This window comes from Epinephelus fuscoguttatus, linkage group LG8 (genome assembly GCF_011397635.1).
Source record: "Epinephelus fuscoguttatus linkage group LG8, E.fuscoguttatus.final_Chr_v1".
Classification (NCBI taxonomy): Eukaryota; Metazoa; Chordata; class Actinopteri; order Perciformes; family Serranidae; genus Epinephelus; species Epinephelus fuscoguttatus.
Window position 1 is genome coordinate 43,343,792 of NC_064759.1, and position 18,495 is coordinate 43,362,286.

Below are 18,495 nucleotides of genomic sequence, written 5' to 3' on the forward strand. Positions count from 1 at the left end.
ATTTGTAAATAAAAGACTCCTCCCCCCACCTCATCACCTCCACCCCCCAGCACACAGCAACCCTGCTCCAGCTTGTTCATCACTACATGTCAGGTGAGAGATCAGCTGAGGAGGATAAAGACGAGGAAGGCTGCGGGTCCAGACGGCATCAGCTCCAGGCTCCTGAAGTCCTGTGCAGACCAACTGTGCGGGATAGCTGAAACCATCCTCAATCTAAGCCTGTGGCTGGGAAGAGTACCACAGTTGTGGAAGACATCCTGCGTGGTACCTGTGCCCAAGACTCCGCACCCCAAGGACTTCAGCAGCTTCAGACCGGTGGCATTAACATCACACCTCATGAAGACTCTGGAGCGGCTGGTCCTGTCTCGTCTCCGCCCCGCAGTAGGCCCTTCAATGGACCCGCTGCAGTTTGCCTACCAGCCTGGGATTGGGGTGGATGACGCCGTCATCTTCCTCCTGCATAGAGCTCTTTCTCACCTGGAGAAGCCCGGAAGCTCTGTGAGAATCATGTTCTTTGATTTCTCCAGCGTTTTCAACACCATACAGCCTGCACTTCTGAGGGACGAACTGGAGCACATAGGGGTGGCTAATCACCTCACATCCTGGATCCTGGACTACCTCACAGACCAGCCGCAGTATGTCAGGACCCAGGATTGTGTATCGGACTTGGTTGTCTGCAGTACGGGGGCCCCACAAGGGACGGTGCTGGGGCCGTTTCTCTTCACCCTCTACACTGCAGACTTTTCATACGACACCCCCACCTGTCATCTGCAGAAGTTCTCTGACGACTCTGCCATAGTCGGCCTCATCACAGATGGGGACGACAGGGAGTACAGAGAACTGAACCAGGTCTTTGTGGACTGGTGCCTGAGGAACCACCTTCAGATCAACGCGGGGAAAACCAAAGAGCTGGTGGTGGATTACCGCAGGCGCAGACTCCTCCCCCCAACACCGGTGAACATCCAGGGAAAGGACATTGAGATGGTGACATCTTAGAAGTACCTGGGTGTTCATCTTAACAATAAACTGGACTGGACTGATCACATAACAGCACTGTACAGGAAAGGCCAAAGCAGACTCTACCTGCTGAGGCAGCTCAGGTCTTTTGGAGTGCAGGGGGCGGTCCTGAAGACCTTCTTTGACACTGTGGTGGCATCAGCCATCTTTTACAGAGTGGTCTGCTGGGGCAGCAGCGTCTCGGCTGCAGATAGGAAGAGACTGGACAAGCTGATCAAGAGGGCCAGCTCTGTCCTGGGATGCTCTCTGGACTCTGTGCAGGTGGTGGGAGAAAGGAGGATGACAGCCAAGCTGTCATCTCTGAGGACTAACGACTCCCATCCTCTGCAGGAGGAGATAAAAGCTCTGGAGAGCTCCTTCAGCCATAGACTGATTCACCCAAAGTGTGTGAAGGAACGCTATTGCAGGTCCTTCCTGCCTGCTGCTGTCAGACTACATAACCAGAACTGCTCACAATAAACTGCACCATGGACACTTTATGGACACTATGGACACTTTATAAACACCACTACAAGCATTGCTGTCCCCCATGTTGTTGTTTATATACTTTATTTGCACATACAATATTCACTTTGCACTAAATATGCTCACTTTTTATCTGCGGCTCGTTATCATTATTATTTATTGCTGTTTCTTGTATTTTTTGTACTTTTTTTTTGCATGCCTAGTTTTTTTTAAGTTTTTAAATATTGAAATCTTTAATCTGACTCTTTCCCCTTGACTGCTGTAACACTGGAATTTCTCAATTGTGGGATCAATAAAGGTGTATCTTATCTTATCTTATCTTATTCGCATATAGAAGCAAGAGAGGAGTGCAAGATGCCACCTTATCTTTGCTTAACTACATTTACCATGGGCACCAGCACCCATGCTAGATTACTCTTTCCCGACTTCTCTTTGGCTTTCAATACCATCCAGCCACATCTACTTGTCCAGAAACCAGTTTGGCCTGGATAACTGTATTGCTGGTTGGATATTGGATTTCTTAAGAAGCAGGACCCAAAGAGTGAGAGTAAATGGGACAATGTCTGATCTGGCATTAACAGCCACTGGCTCTCCGCAGGGATGTGTCCTTTCTCCCCTATTGTACATTATGTATACAAATGACTGCAGAAGCAATTTTGAGAACCACCATATTGTGAAGTCTGCTAATGATACGGTGATAGTGAGCCTGCTTAACAAAGATGAGAATTCCCATGGCCCTGTTACTGATTATTTTACCACCTGGTGTGAGGAAGCATTTTTGTCACTAAACATGACAAAGACAAAAGAAATGCTGATTGATTTTAGACGCTCCAAACCTTTACCTGTCAGCACTGTTATCAATGGGTAGGAAATTGAAGTTGTGGAGTCATATATATTTGGGCACCATACTTGACAATAAGCTGGCTTTTGAGTCTATCACTGACTCTGTTTATTAAAAGTGTCAGCATCGCCTGTATTGCCTTAGAAAATTGGCCAGGTTCCAGGTAGATAAGCTGATGTGCTTGTTTTACCGTTTCTTTATTGAGTTTGTAATCACTTTTTCCTTTATCTGTTGGTTCCAATCCTTAAACATTAAAAACAAAAACTCTTTATCAAGAGTGGTTAATGTGTCGGGCAAAATAATTGGCATGAACCAGGAACCACTGCAGGAAATGTAAACAATATGTAACAATAAAGTGAACTCCATTCTGTCTGACAGCTCCCATCCCCTTTATCAATATCTGGAGCTCCTCCCATCAGGTTCCCTTTCCAGACTGCCACCAATCAAAACCAACAGATATAAATGTTCCTTTATTCCTTCTACAATTTCCCTTCTTAACTCCAGAAGGAAGAGATAACTTGTAGCAGTGATTTCCATTTTGCACTTGACAAAATAAATAAATGAATAAATGAAGTTCTTACAATCTGAAAAAACAGACTTGTCCCTGCTCCTGGTTGTGCTTTTAGCATTCTGATACAAGCCAAGCCAAGCCTTGTTTTATTACAAGTCATGTCAAAACAATTAGATACTGTATGGAATCATACTCTTGGTGTAAGAGTGTGTACATGAATTACCTCAATAGCTACAGTCCACAGTATGAGTTGTGTCTCTGAGTTGGAGAAGTATGCTTTGACTTGTGGAGACATGCCTATCAGCGAACAGTTGGTCACAACAGCTATCACGCTCATGGCCTCAAAGGCAAGCTGGACACAGAGAGAGACAGCAACAGTCAGTGACTTGTTTCCAAAAATGGAAACCTTTATTTCCCAGCTGAGCAGAGTGTAGACTAAGTGATACATACTACTTGTTCTTAAAGGGATAGCTCGGATTTTCTGAAGTGGGGCTGTATGAGGTTCTTATCCACAGGCAGTGTATTACATAAAGTACATAGCCAAAACGCTTCCAGTTTGGAGACAGAAGCATTCTATGCAATGTACTGCTGTGGACAGGGGTCAGCAGCAAAATGTATTTCAGCCATTTAAAAAAAGGTCTGCCGAACAAAATTATTATCAGTTTGAGTGGACGCTATACTGAGAATATTTTCACCGCTTTACAATGCCGTCAGACAGCCCTTTCCTTTGGGACTACATTTTCTCAACCATAGAACTTCTCTATCGTTTTGATGTCGTTTGATAACCACAGCTGTGTTCATTTCTGTTTAAACAGCCCAGAAAAAAAGCACACACCATCTCTGAAATCTTTAGAAAAGTGAAGTTTGTTTTTAGTCTGATCACGCAGCAGCACTTTCTGGCCCCAACAGCTGACCTGCAGCATCAAACATCACACGGCATGGTTAGGCTTATGCCCAAGAATACAGAAGTTCTACGGCTAAGAAAATGTAGTGCCAAAAGAAAGGACTGTCTGACGGTGAGATAAAGCTGTGAAAATAGTCTCAGTATAGCATCCACTCAAACTAATAACAATGTTTTTAGGTAGGTTTTTTTTTAAGTGAGGAAAATATGTTTTGCTGCTGACCCCTGTCTACAGCAGTACATAGCTGAACTTCCGTCTGCTTCTCCCAACTGGGAGCGTGCCATCTGAGATCTACTGTAGGTAATACACTGACTTTGGATAAGTACCTCATAAAACTCCACTTGCCAATGTGGCAAAAAGAAGAGGATATGTGTGTTTGTCATTGATCTTAAAGCTGTTCAATCCTACTTGAACCTTTGGTCTGCACTTAAAAAATAAAGATTACAGGTAATGTGTTTAGTTGATCTTTTCCTAAAAATAACATCAAATACCACCTTTGTTTTAAGAAAAATCAGATAAATCCATCAAAAATGCTGCAGCAATCTCATATAGTTCTTCACAAACAAGCTAGCAGTCTGAGTCTTTTACCTGCCAGACTCCTATGTTTGCTGCCGGGTCCGAGAAGGGTCGTTTGAACACACGACACATCTTAAAGGCATCAGAGTAAACCTCGGTGATATTGTTCAGCACCACCAGGACAGCAGCCAGAGGGTAGACACAGGAGAAGAGACTGACATAACCAAAAAGCAGGAAGAGCTCCAGGTAGTCATCAAAGGTACCCTGAGAAGAGGGAGGGAGGGACAGACACACATACTCACAAACACACACACTTAGTAATGGACTCTGAAGGTTATATGATAACAAGGTCATGTAAAGGCTCCAATCTACATTAAAAGACTGCAGGCACTTACCAAGTATGTGCTCATGTCGGCCTCCAGCCGGACCTGCTCAACCAGAGGAAGCTCTTTGTCATCCAGAGTTCTTCCAGTCTGGACTTTGCGGATCATCTTCTTGTTGCGTCTCCTCTGGAGCCAGTAGGGCAGGAAGGCCTCCATAAACTGATTCAAGATCTGACTAGTGATCAATAGTGTGGCCAGACTCTGGATACAGACAAGAACAGGAGAGCAATGGAAACCAGGTGGGGTGAGGGGAAAAATGATTAAAAGAGGGGAGATGGGATGAATGGTAAAGGAAAGTAAATAAATATGGAGAAATCGAAAAAAGCCACGAGTGAAGGTAGAAATTAAAGAGTGGAGAAAGGAGAGACAAATGGAAGGTGAGAAGGCAGAATGGTAGAAGAAAGAAAGAAAGAAACAAAGGAAAGGGAAAGAGGGTAAAATGAGCACCAGGAGGATAGGTGATAAAGTGTTAAGAGGGATGTAATAAAGGGATCAAGAAAGAAAGAAACAAATGAAAATGGATATGAGGAAAAGGAAACAAAAATAAAGTAAGACAAAAGCTAGATTTACAGCTCTGTGGTTGTATGCCGTCAAGTTGCACTTACAGTTTACATTCATGTCTGTGAAAACATGGATGTTTCACACGCATCTTACCCCCAGCAACACAGAAGATCTATACAATAAGCACAGTTTCAAGGTGGACACCCAAGATTAGTATCACCAATTCAGTATCTGACCAAATGTCTGTTCCTGAGATATGATGCTGAGTAATGGCCAGAAAAGTGTTTAACGCAGAATATTATGATGTCACAGTGAAGCTGACCTTTGACCATTTGGATATAAAATGTCATCACTTCATTATTTTAGCCTATTAGACTTTTGTGTGAAATTTTGTCATAATAAGCATATGAATTCTTGGGTTAAGGCCAAAAACTCGTTTTGTGAGGGCAAAGTGACATTAACCTTTGACTACCAAATTCTAATCAGTTCATCCTTGAGTCCAAGCGGATGTTTGCGCCAAATTTAAAGACATTCCCTCAAAGCGTTCTTGAGATATTGTGTTCGCGAGAATGAGACAGATGGACAGACGGTCAAACTAAAAAAATAATGCCTTCAGCCACAGCTATCGCTGGCGCAGAGGCATAATAAAACAATGGAACAAACAAGGATGATAATTAAATTAAAAAAAATCTTCCTTTCCTGTGATCCCATTTCTTTTCTTTTAAATATCAGCTTTAAATTGTGGATTTCCAGTTGATTTCAGCATGAGGATACAGGGAATAACACACCCTAAAATTAAGTTTACTGTACTGCCACAAAAGTAATGTAAGGAGGACATCAGTTCAGAGAACTAAAAACAAAACAGTCAAGTGAGTGCAAAGCTGGATCCAAAGTGTATGAACCTATATTGTACATTGTAGCTAGTAAAAAATACTGTGGTTTTTGCTATTTAAGGCTATTGCAACTGCTATTTGGTCAATTAAGTTACATTTTAACAACTACTTCCAAAGCCTTTTTAAGATATATATATATATATATATATATATATATATATATATATATATATATATATATATATATATATATCATCATTCCCTTTCTACTGTCTTTTTTACATTGCTGTGAAAACATCAACTAGTTTCTCCTTCATACAGTTATAACTGTATGTTATGTTTTTTTTTTTTTTTAGCTTGGCGCCACCTAGTGTCAGCAGTGTTGCTCACACTGTCGCAACGACCAAATTGACCGTGGGGATCAGAGATAATCAATAAAATGTAGGCTGTAAAGCCACCAGTATACCTCTATATATATATGTAGAATTTGAAGGTGTGTGGACACTATACTAAATAAATGAGTAAAGAGACCGAGCAACAATTATCAGAGTTATCTGAAGAAAAAACAATAGTAATGCAAATAATTATATCAGAATGCACAGTACCAGTACAAACAACACTATCAACGGTATCATTGTCTGAGGGCTGCCATAGAATGGCAATGAGGATGTCAGCCAACACTCGCTACCCGGTCCTTGGTTGCGGCAATTTGTGATGCTGGCCAGCTAGGAATGAACTAGCAGCCAGTACAGTACAGTCCTCTCTCGTCTAGCTAACATTTAGCTGTGTCACTTACTGATCCATTAGAAAGAAAGCTAGCTGGACATCGGTTTTGAAGCCTCTTTGGTCACGGAGCGCCCTCCATCTCTTGAACCCCTGACTGAGGTTTACTCTTGTTTTTCCTCTTCTTTTATCACTCTCCTTTTTGCTCTTCTTTGCCTCCTCAGACAGAGGAGCTGCCATTGTGCCCATGACTCAACTATCTCATGCCCAGCTCCTCATAAGAACTCGCTCCAGTCCCTGATTGGCTGACCGACTAGTTTCGCAATACATGACGCGTTGCTTGCCGTAAAGCAGATTTTTTCTGCGAAATTTTGCCCCCAGTGGCAGAAGCTTATTACAAAGTAACTAAGTAACCTATGTAAATGCTGATAGTCTGATTTCATTGTGGCCACTACCCTGTGCAACCCACATTATTTTCATAATGGTATATTTAGGAAAAGATGCTATCTGGTGCCTCTTTAAGTCCCCATGACTCTGTCCTTTCAGACCCCTCCCCCAGTTTTTCAAAAACTCATCAGATCTACATGAATCTCACAAATGACATATTTGGTATTCAAAACAGCAATTTTGCCAAAAGATGACAAGTTTGCACCCCTGAAGGAAGAGAAGAACCTGAAAAGAATAAAGGAAGGAAGTAGGCCTACCTGTCTGAGTAGCGCCATGTCCTGCATGACAAAGGCGATGTAGAACAGTGAGGCGAAACAGTTGAAGAAGTTGAACTAGGAAGAAAAGAGTCAAAACAGCCATGTTAAGTCAACTGTTGACAAGAAAAGTTGCACACTGATCACGGTGGGATGAAATTGGCAATGTTCTGGAAAACAAATATATGTGATTTATACTTACTACTAATACTTTGAGGACCAAGTGATTCTGATATGATGACTCTAGCCTGTGATTTTCTAAATACGCAGAGGGGAAAACAAATTTGGAGCATGTCAGCAACACAAAGGAAGTGCAGAAATCCTCAGTTCTTTATTTCAGTCACAGCACATATCCTCACTATTCAGTGGCATGCAAAAGTTTAGGCATCCCTGGTCAAAATTGCATTTACTGTGAGATCAACTGATCTCCAAAGGGCATAAAATTAAAGATGACACATTTCTTCAATATTTTATGCAACATTACATTTTAGTTTCAATCATTTACAGTTTCAAAATAACAAAAAAAGAAAAAGGGCTTTCAGCAAAAGTTTAGGCACCCTAGGTAATCAGTACTTAGTAGCACCCACTTAGGCAAGTATCACAGCTTCTATATGCTTTTTGTAACTAGCTAAGAGTCTTTCAATTCTTGTTTGGAAGATTTTCTTCACTGTGAAGGCTTCTAGCTCTGTGAGATTCTTTACTTTGGCCATCTTGTGTACGCTGCTCTTTTGAGGTCTATCCACAGATGTTTAATGATGTTTAGGTTAGGGGACTGTGAGGGCCATGGCAAAATCCTCAGCTTGCTCCTCTTGAGGTAGTACATTGTGGATTTCGAGGTGCGTTTAGGCTCATTGTCCTGTTGTAGAAGCCATCCTTTCTTCATCTTGAGCTTTTTTTTAGAGATGGTGTGATGTTAGCTTCAAGAATTTGCTGGAAATTTAACTGAATCCATTCTTCCCCCTTCCTGTGAAATGTTCCCGTGCCACTGGCTGCAACACATGCCCAAAGCATCACTGAATCACCTCCATGTTTAGTATTTGGACAGATGTTCTTTTCATGAAACTCTGCACCCTTTTTTCTCCAATCATACCTTTGCTCAATGTGTCCAAAAGTTCTATTCTAACCTCATCAGTCCACAGGACTTGTTTCAAAAAAGGATCAGGCTTGTTAAGATGTATTTTTTTCTACGTTAAATTTTGTGGTGAGGACATAGGAAAGTTTTTTTTGCAGTCAAACAGGGCTTTGATTTGCCTGAACAATCCTACGAGTAGCTCTCTCAAAAGTTGTCTTGGTCTTCCAGACCTCAACTTGACCTCCACAGTTCCTGTTAACTGGCATTTCGTAATTACATTACGAACTGAGGAAACAGCTACCTGAAACACTTTGCTATCTTCTTACAGCACTCTCTTGCTTTGTGGGCATCAGTTATTTTAGTTTTCAGAGTACAATGCAGCTGTTTAGAGGAGCCCATGGCTGCTGATTGTTGGAACAAGGTTTCAGGAGTATTTATAACGCTTTGAAATTTGCATCACCTGCTTTTACCTAACAATGACTGTGAAGCCAAAGCCCTAACAAGCCCTAACAAGCCTATTATGGTCTGAGACTCTGGTAAAAGTTGTCTGAGAGCTCATATGTCTTGGGGTGCCCAAACGTTTGCATGGTGCTCCTTTCCTTTTCTCATTCTAAACTTGTACAAAACAAATATACTGCACAAATCTTGCTGAAAACCATGTTTCATCTTTAACTTCATGCCTTTTGGAGTGAATCCACAGTGAATCCTACATTTCCTATAATGCAACTTAATAGTGCTATTAATTTCACCGTCCATGTCTTTTAAACTCCATGCCCACAGGGTTTCTGTCCACAAGCCCAAACGTACATACCTTAAGAACAGTTTTTAGAGGATGAGTAGTTCCACTCTGACTTTGACCCCCCAAATCAGGTACAACCAAATTGACAAAACTAACAGGAGAGACACGTCAAGCACATTCTGTGCTCAACCCCTACTGGAATTGTACCATGGTGGTGCATCTATAAAGATTTATCTGTTCCTTTGTAAATATCTATCAAATGAGGTCGCATGGTAGAGATAAATACAGTATTTTTGACTTATGTAATTTTAGCTAAGATTGAGTCACTTACAGACAGGAAAAAAGTTTGCTGTAACTGTACTTGTCTTGGACACTGCTCAAGAAATGTAAAAGCATGTCACAAGGTTGAAATATTCCTTTGATTTAGGGCAGCAACTCAACATTGTTTTTATTTATCAATTTATCTGTTGTTGTTTTTTATTTAATCATATACAAAATGAAATGTAGTGTGAATGCTGATGCAGCACCATGAGGCCATCAGATGTACTGCTAAATTTATAGCAAAGGAATTGGAGAGGTCTTATGGTAGTGAAATGAACATTCAGTTCAGGTCCAACAGCTCTGGTGGACATTCCAATGACACGCTCCCTCAAAACCTGCAACATCTGTGCCATTGTGTTGTGTGATCAAACTGCACACTTTAGAGTGTCCTTCTCTTGTAACAATCCCAAGACACACCTGTGTTGTAATGATGCTGTTTAATCAGCATCTTGATATGTCACACCTGTCAGGTGGATGGATTATCTTGGAAAAGGAAAAATGCTCACTAACATGGATTTGAACATATTTAGGACCCAGTTCTGACAGAAATAAATCTATTGAGTGCACGAACAAAAGTCTTAGGTCTTAAACTTAAATCTGTGCAAAAACTTAAAGCAAAAACAAAAGTGTTGCGTTTAAATTTTTGCTCATTGTAAAAGCTCAAAATATGATCAGGCTTAAAGCTTTTTTAGCAGTGACTTGAAAAAAAAATTCTAATCTTTAATCTTCTTCAATTAGAAATTCTACTTCTCTCCAAACTGTTATCTAGATACTTCATCTAAGTTTTCAATAATTAATTAGACTTCTGCTGTGCATTTTTTGATCCACTACTACTTCTACATACTCCCAGCAACAGAAACTATGTTAAGTCTAAATGTTAAGATCTTGAAGTACATCTATGGTTGTATTCAACTTTTTCTACTTTTTAAAGTGTTAAGTATTTCCTCTTTCAGACTTTTCAGTTAATTTCAACATCTGCCTTTGCCAGTATTACAGTTTAACTTTAGGTAATGCAGTTAAAACTTCCAATCTGACAGATTTTCAGATCTGCCAGGCAATTTGTTTTATATTCCTTTATTTTCCGCAATGTATTTACATTCATTTCAGCTGTCAGCACTCACACACATTTTCTTCAGGAAATGCATTTTCAAGGTATTCTTATTCCATATTCCATAAGTCTTTTCGCAGTTCACTACTTTGCTACTTCTCTGAGCTACAGAAACCATTCACACAACAAAATGTTCAGCTCCTTAAGGGCATAGGTATTACATCTTTTCTTGTTTTTACTTCTTATGCCTTTTAAAATATTAAGCTTCTATTAACATTTTTAAACAATGTAAACCAATGGACAGAATCTTCAAATTATCTTGAACCTACTCAATTTTAAAACGCTACTGCTTCCGTATACTTAAAGCTAAAGACTTCATTTAAACTTAAAACAGGCCACAAAACTTTTAAGTATTTAATCATAATTCAGCTTTTTAAATATCTTTTCCAGTTTTTGTATTATCGGAGTATATGTTTTACGTTATTTTCAGACCAGAATTTTCAAAATAAAAGCCCCTAGGTTGTCATTTGATCAAATTTTAAGCTTTTTGAAATTTTCTAGTTTTTCTAGTTGCAGTAAATTGAAAAATATCTTCTAATCTTCTATCTACTCCATTTGACACACACTTTGTCACAAAGTAACTAAACCTTGCCTGTGCATTTTTTGATCAACTTCTACGCTCCTGTGCGCATGTGTGGCATTTTGTATGTGCTTGTGTGAAGCGCTGTCACAATCTGTCATTTTATATCTGTTTTTGAGACACATTTTACTCTACACTTTTCTGTCCCAGTGGTTTTATCTATATGCTCTGTCGAGGCAGAAGATTTTAACCATCGCCTGCCCGGATTTAATTTTATTTCACATTTTATGGACTGAACAGCCTGCAGAGGCAAGCACAACCCGGTTTGTTTTTAGCATTGAGGGCTAGCTACCTACACGGATGTCAAGATGCCACCAACCAGCTGCTAACTGAAACACATTCTCCTTAGCAGGTCCACTTGGTGTCGGTAAGTCCCGCTGCCTGTTTGTGCTGTTTGCTGATCGCTTCTGACCCATCTGCTAAAACTCAATCAACGCTGTGGGCTCCATGTCGGAGCCCCTGCATGTAAGTTCCCGTGCCCTCCTTGTCCACAAACGCTATCCTCCACACCGAAAAATTTCTGGACACCATCATCTTCGGTCTAGCACAAACTGAGACAACCGGTGCCCGTGAGCTTGATGCCACTGTGCCCTGCCCTGCTGTTGAAGCTGCCTGTCCAGCGGAGCCTGTCACCACTCACTGTCCCACTGTTGCTGCCCCACCTCTGGTTGCTGTCCCCTGTGACTCCTGGACACAGCTCAGGGCTAGACCTAAAGCCCTGGCCAGCTCTACTCCATCCCATCATCTCCCTGGATTTATTTTATGCCAACACCAAGGAGGCATACCACTCATCCCCCCTGCCCCCCCTGGGAAAAGCTGATCACAACCTGGTTCATCTTCTGCCTGTCTACAGACCTCTGGTGCAGAGAGAACCAGCAACCACCCGCGCTGTGAAGAGGTGGTCTGATGAGGCCGAGGAGGCCCTGAATGACTGCTTTGAGACCACTGTGTGGGAGGTACTCAGCAATTTCCATGGGGAGGACACTGACAGTCTGACATCATGTATTACGGACTATATTATTCTGTGTGGAAAACATCGTACCCACCAGGACTGTACGCTGCTTCTCCAACACCAAACCCTGGATTACTCCAGAGTTAAAAGCTCTCCTGAAGGAGAAGTGGAGAGTTTTTAACTCTGGAACCAAGGAGGAGCTGAAGGCAGTGCAGAAGGAGCTACGGAGAAACATCAGGCGGGGAAAGGATAAAAAGAAGATGGAGAAACAGCTGCAGCAGAGCGACGTCAGCGGAGTCTGGAGAGGTCTGAGACCATCTCAGGACAAAAACAACCAGACTCCCAGGCCAGAGGTGACCAGCAGTGGGTGAATGATCTGAATCTGTTCTTCAATAGATTTGATCAATCTGCCCCTCCCCCGGCCCAGACATCACTGCTGCAACCCCCCACATCCTCACCTTCACCTCCCTCCCACCTACAGTCCTGGCAAACTACTTCAACGCCTCTCCCACCCCCACTCCCCCGGTCATCTCACCACACCACACTCCTCCCCCCACCTCATCACCTCATACCCCCAGCACACAGCCCCCCTGCTCCAGCTTGTTCTTCACTACATGTCAGGTGAGAGATCAGCTGAGGAGGATAAAGACGAGGAAGGCTGCGGGTCCAGACGGCATCAGCTCCAGGCTCCTGAAGTCCTGCGCAGACCAACTGTGCGGGATAGTTGAAACCATCTTCAATCTAAGCCTGTGGCTGGGAAGAGTACCACAGTTGTGGAAGACGTCCTGCGTGGTACCTGTGCCCAAGACTCCGCACCCCAAGGACTTCAGCAGCTTCAGACCGGTGGCATTAACATCACACCTCATGAAGACTCTGGAGCGGCTGGTCCCGTCTCGTCTCCGCCCCGCAGTAGGCCCTTCAATGGACCCGCTGCAGTTTGCCTACCAGCCTGGCATTGGGGTGGACGACGCCGTCATCTTCCTCCTGCATAGAGCTCTTTCCCATCTGGAGAAGCCCGGAAGCTCTGTGAGAATCATGTTCTTTGATTTCTGCAGCGCTTTCAACACCATACAGCCTGCACTTCTGAGGGACAAACTGGAGCACATAGGGGTGGCTAATCACCTCACATCCTGGATCCTGGACTACCTCACGGACCGGCCACAGTATGTCAGGACCCAGGATTGTGTATCGGACTTGGTTGTCTGCAGTACGGGGGCCCCGCAGAGGATGGTGCTGGCACTGTCTCTCTTCACCCTCTACACTGCAGACTTTTCATACGACACTCCCACCTGTCATCTGCAGAAGTTCTCTGACGACTCTGCCATAGTCGGCCTCATCACAGATGCAGACGACAGGGAGTACAGAGAACTGAACCAGGTCTTTGTGGACTGGTGCCTGAGGAACAACCTTCAGACCAACGCGGGTAAAACCAAAGAGCTGGTGGTGGATTACCGCAAGCGCAGACTCCTCCCCATCCAGGGAAAGGACATTGAGATGGTGACATCTTTTAAGTACCTGGGTGTTTATCTTAACAATAAACTGGACTGGACTGATCACATAACAGCACTGTACAGGAAAGGCCAAAGCAGACTCTACCTGCTGAGGCAGCTCAGGTCTTTTGGAGTGCAGGGGGCGCTCCTGAAGACCTTCTTTGACACTGTGGTGGCATCAGCCATCTTTTACAGAGTGGTCTGCTGGGGCAGCAGCGTCTCAGTTGCAGATAGGAAGAGACTGGACAAGCTGATCAAGAGGGCCTGCTCTGTCCTGGGATGCTCTCTGGACTCTGTGCAGGTGGTGGGAGAAAGGAGGATGACAGCCAAGCTGTCATCTCTGAGGACTAATGACTCCCATCCTCTTCAGGAGATAAAAGCTCTGGAGAGCTCCTTCAACGATAGACTGATTCACCCAAAGTGTGTGAAGGAACACTATCGCAGGTCCTTCCTGCCTGCTGCTGTCAGACTACACAACCAGCACTGCTCACAATAAACTGCACCATGGACACTTTATAAACACCATCATAAGCATTACTGTCCCCCTTGTTGTTGTTTTTTGCACATACAATCACTTGGACTAGATATGCTCTCTTTAATCCACTGCTAATTGCTAATTTTTATTCACTGCACATTATTATCCACTTCTCATTATCATTATTATTGTTAATATTATTATTATTATTTATCACTGTGTCTTGTATTTTTTGCATGCCTAGTTTTTAAGTTTTTAAATATTGAAATCTTTAATCTGACTCTCCTTGACTGCTGTAACACTAGAATTTCTCAATTGTGGGATCAATAAAGGTGTATCTTATCTTATCTTATCTTATCTTATCTTATCTTATCTTATCAAGAACCCTGGTCTCTGGTTAATGCTCGCTCCGTGAAAGGCAGGCACCCTCCTCATGTTCCCCCTCACTATAACATCCAGCTCCAGAATAAATATGACATCCTTGACCTTTATGACTTCCCTCCTCTGACTGCGGTTTCCCGGCCTCCTCTTTCACCTCCCCTGCCACCCCATGGATCCCAAAGCTGTCTACTGGTTGTGTCCCAGATTACTTTAAGACTGCTTGCGTCCAACCAGTCCAAAACCTGGGCTGGATCACACCATCTCAGAAAACTATCGCTAAATCTCTAATCTCTAAACTGCCTTTCATTTCTAAGATTTTTGAAAAAAATGTATTAAAGCAGCTGCTTGCTGCTGTGCACAATAACTGCATTTTTGACAAGTTTCAATCTTTCCGCTAACATCACAGCACTGAGACAGCCCTTCTTGTCAGACAGGAAGTTTTGTGTGTCCATTCATAATGTCATGTCATCAATGTCCCATATTAAGTACAGCGTGCCTGTGTCCTATTCTTTTTTAATTATACATGCTCCCCTTGGGTGATGTCATCCGTTGACATGGTGTTTCTTTCCACTGTTATGCAAATGACACTCAGCTGTACCTCCCTGTTAAACCCACTGACCTCAGCATGCTGTGCTCTCTACAGGACTGTCTGTGTGATATAAAAAAATTGGATGTTGCTAAATTTTCTTCAGCTCAATGCTAATAAAATAGAAATTCTTGTAATTGGGTCACAGCATATCACAAAACAAATACTGCCATCTATTGGTCACCTGTCACAACACATAATGCCTGTTGCAAAAAATCTTGGTGTCATATTTGATAGTAATTTATGTTTTGATTAACATGTCACTAAACTTGTCCAATCATGCTTTTATCACCTCAGAAACATTTCTAGAATAAAATCTATTTTAACTCTTAGAGATACAGAGACTGTAATACATGCTCTTATCTCTTCATGTCTTGATTTTTGCAACAGCCTTTATTCATGTCTTATTCAAAAAACCTTTCAACGACTTCAGATTGTACAGACCTCAGCTGCAAGGCTCTTAACCAAAACCAAGAAGCACGACCACATCACACCAGTTTTAGCCACTTAACATTAGCCCTTTTAAAACAGGAACTGTGCAAATTTGCAGGAAAGCCCAATCAGTCTTCTTTCAGCATTGGCAGTATAAAAACAAAATTGGGGAGTGCGGCAAAATGCCACCTACATACTTTTGATTATAGAGAATGCGCCTTTCTCGGGGCAATGAGGGGTGTGAGCAAATAAAACGTGTTGCTCAGTGTGTGACATAAACAGTGATGTGGGAGGGAAGCCGCGACTGGTCAGTCCTTTGGCAATTCTCTCATAAGTAGGCCTGCCCGTTCCTCACCGTTCCCGTCATCTGACGGTTAATGGACTCTTCCTTTGTGAGGGTAAGGAGGGCACACAATTCTTTGTCTCCCCAGTTGCTCATCTTTAGTGTCTGTTAGGTTTGCTTTTCCCTCTTGCTACTAGCTACTTGCTAATTCCTGCTATCAGCTGTTTCCTATTTATCCACCGCCAGTGGTTCGCACGTGCGGCGTCATCAACAGCTCCTCTTACAAGTCTTCAACAGCCCCTCCCGTTGCAGAAGCCTGCCTCAGTCTTTTTAAACTAAAAGGGTTCCGCCAATATGACTACCCTACGAGGAGGAAAATTGGGCACCTCGGATCAACTCGCCAATCCGGCTCTGTGTGTCTAAATGCTTGCAGCTTGCCGGCAAAATGGCCAAACATTTGCGGAAAACCTGACAGCGTATAAGGGGCTATTGGCTCCCTGTTTGTTTTAGGATTGATTTTAAAAACTTATTAATTACTTATAAGGCTCTTCTCTTGACCCCAGGGCCCCGAGGCTCCTGAATCACCTGCCTGAGGATATAAGGCTGCCTGAGTCATTGGCTTCGTCTCGCCTAAAAACATACCTCTTTTGGAAAGCATATCCTGACTTTATCTGAGCTGTTATTGTTATTGTTATCTGTTTATGTTATTGCGATCTTACTGACTTTAATGCCCTTTCATTATCTTGAATTTAACTTTGGCCTTATTTTATCTTTTACTAGTTGACATTTTATGACGTTATTTGTTTCATTCCTCTTGTGTTTTAATTGTGTTTAGTTTTATTGTACAGCACTTTGTAACTGTGTTTTGAAAGGTGCTATATAAATAAAGTTTATTATTATACTATTACTTCTGCATAGTTGGAGGAACCTTTCAATTTCATTTTTTTTATTTTTAATGCTTTTAAAAATACAGAGCATATCTTCTTTCAGTGTTTTCAGTTTTTAGCTTTTCTCACACTATATTTTAGCTCTTAGCTTTTTGTTTTAGGTAATGCAGATCAGCTGTCAGTTCTTTCAGATCTTGCAGACACTTCATTTTATTTCTGCATTTTCAGAAATGCTTCTGAAATCATTTTAGCTGTCAGCATTCACACACATTTTCTGTAAGAAATACATTTTCTAGTTATTGTTTCTATACTAAGACTCTTCCTAATAAAACAATAGATTTAGTGCATGTATGTGTATTGTACATAAAACCACTCATCACCACTACTCACCCCACTCGGTGAGGAACTCGGCAGCATATCTATAGATGAGGTTCATAATCTCTATGACCACAGCATAGATAATACTGGGGATGTACAACAGTAATCCTGTCCAGAATGTGGGGTCCTCATCATGGACTGACAGCGCCCACCCCTCCATTAGAAAGTAGATCATCATGATGGTGAGGGACAGGTAAAGGCAGAACAGGACAAAGGGCAGGGACACAAGGTAGATACGCAGTTGCCTTTTGACATTGGGGTAGAGAGGCTCCTCACGGCCAGTTACAGGGTTGAACCCGAGGACGCCATGGAAACCTGGCCGAGGTTCTTCAAAGGCCTTTTTCCTGCTCAGTGTGCCCCAGCGGTAGGCTAGTGAGGCACTGCAACGCTTCCAGAACTGGTGAAGGAAAAGGTTTAGCTCATCTGTTAATCAGCTTTCACTAGACTGTCATTAATTCAAGCTATAGTGTATTATACTCTTGTCATTATCACTTTATTCATTTCTTCCATTTCTTTAATAGTGCCTTGGGCCCTGTGTCCACCAAGGCATTTTCTTCCAGCTGAGAACGCCAGGCACTCCTCAGGAAACACCCTGCTGGGGGCGCCTAAGAGCACTTTGGAGGTGCAGCATCTTTTTCGCTAAGACACTTTGGTTGAGTCTGGTTACTATGATATGGAATATCTGTGGAAGTAAACATGTCGGCACAAGGCAGAGCATTTGCTTTGGATAAGGTGAAGGCTGAAGCATCAGGGAGGATTTAGTTGTATGATGTAGCTAATATATATATAGCTATATATGCATTTTCGCAAATTTTGCCTCCATTGTTGTTGTTCAGCACTTGTACATGTGAGATGTGATGGTTTGTCTTCACAGTATATGTCCCTCCTCAAATGTCACTGAATCACTGACAGCGATGTGCGCAGAATAAAAAAAAAGTCCAACTGTCGGCGCTCAGTGCAGAATTCGTGCCCAGTGCCTCATCGTGCTGCCGGTGTTTGCAGCACCGTGTAAGTGTGCAGTGCGCCCATTTCAAAGCATTTAAAAAAAATACGCTGGCCTCAGGAAAAACGCTTTGGTGGACACTGCCCTTTGGACTGTAATTCCACTTCAAGTGACCGAGTGACTGTGGCTCAAATGTAGATACAATCACTGTCCATACCTCCAAGATAACAGTGCACCAGACCAAGTTGAACCCAGCAAAGATGACATATTTGTCGTAGTCCTCCCAGTCAAACAGATAGTAAGGCACTCCAATGAGAGCCATAGGCACCAGGGCAAAGGTAAAGTACTCCAGGAAGCCAAAGTAGAGGGCCTGACCCTCACCATAGTAGTGTCTGATGTCATCTGGGGATAAAGAATGGGGAAGAAAGTAGTAGCTAAAAACATGCTAATGTGCAAGTCAATCACAAACATGAGA

At 42.6% G+C, this 18,495-nt stretch overlaps 1 protein-coding gene across 1 annotated transcript in view; it reads right to left on the reverse strand.

The window, feature by feature from the left end:
* The window catches only part of ano10a (anoctamin 10a), a 100,561-nt gene that overhangs the window by 70,328 nt on the left and 11,738 nt on the right, over positions 1-18,495 (reverse strand). Inside the window, exons 6-12 of the mRNA XM_049583152.1 lie at positions 18,238-18,422; positions 17,090-17,474; positions 7,596-7,651; positions 7,397-7,471; positions 4,648-4,836; positions 4,325-4,516; positions 3,058-3,186 (exon numbers count right to left, since the gene is read on the reverse strand). Coding sequence (XP_049439109.1) covers positions 3,058-3,186; positions 4,325-4,516; positions 4,648-4,836; positions 7,397-7,471; positions 7,596-7,651; positions 17,090-17,474; positions 18,238-18,422 — 1,211 coding nt within the window. The remainder of the gene's footprint in view (positions 1-3,057; positions 3,187-4,324; positions 4,517-4,647; positions 4,837-7,396; positions 7,472-7,595; positions 7,652-17,089; positions 17,475-18,237; positions 18,423-18,495) is intronic.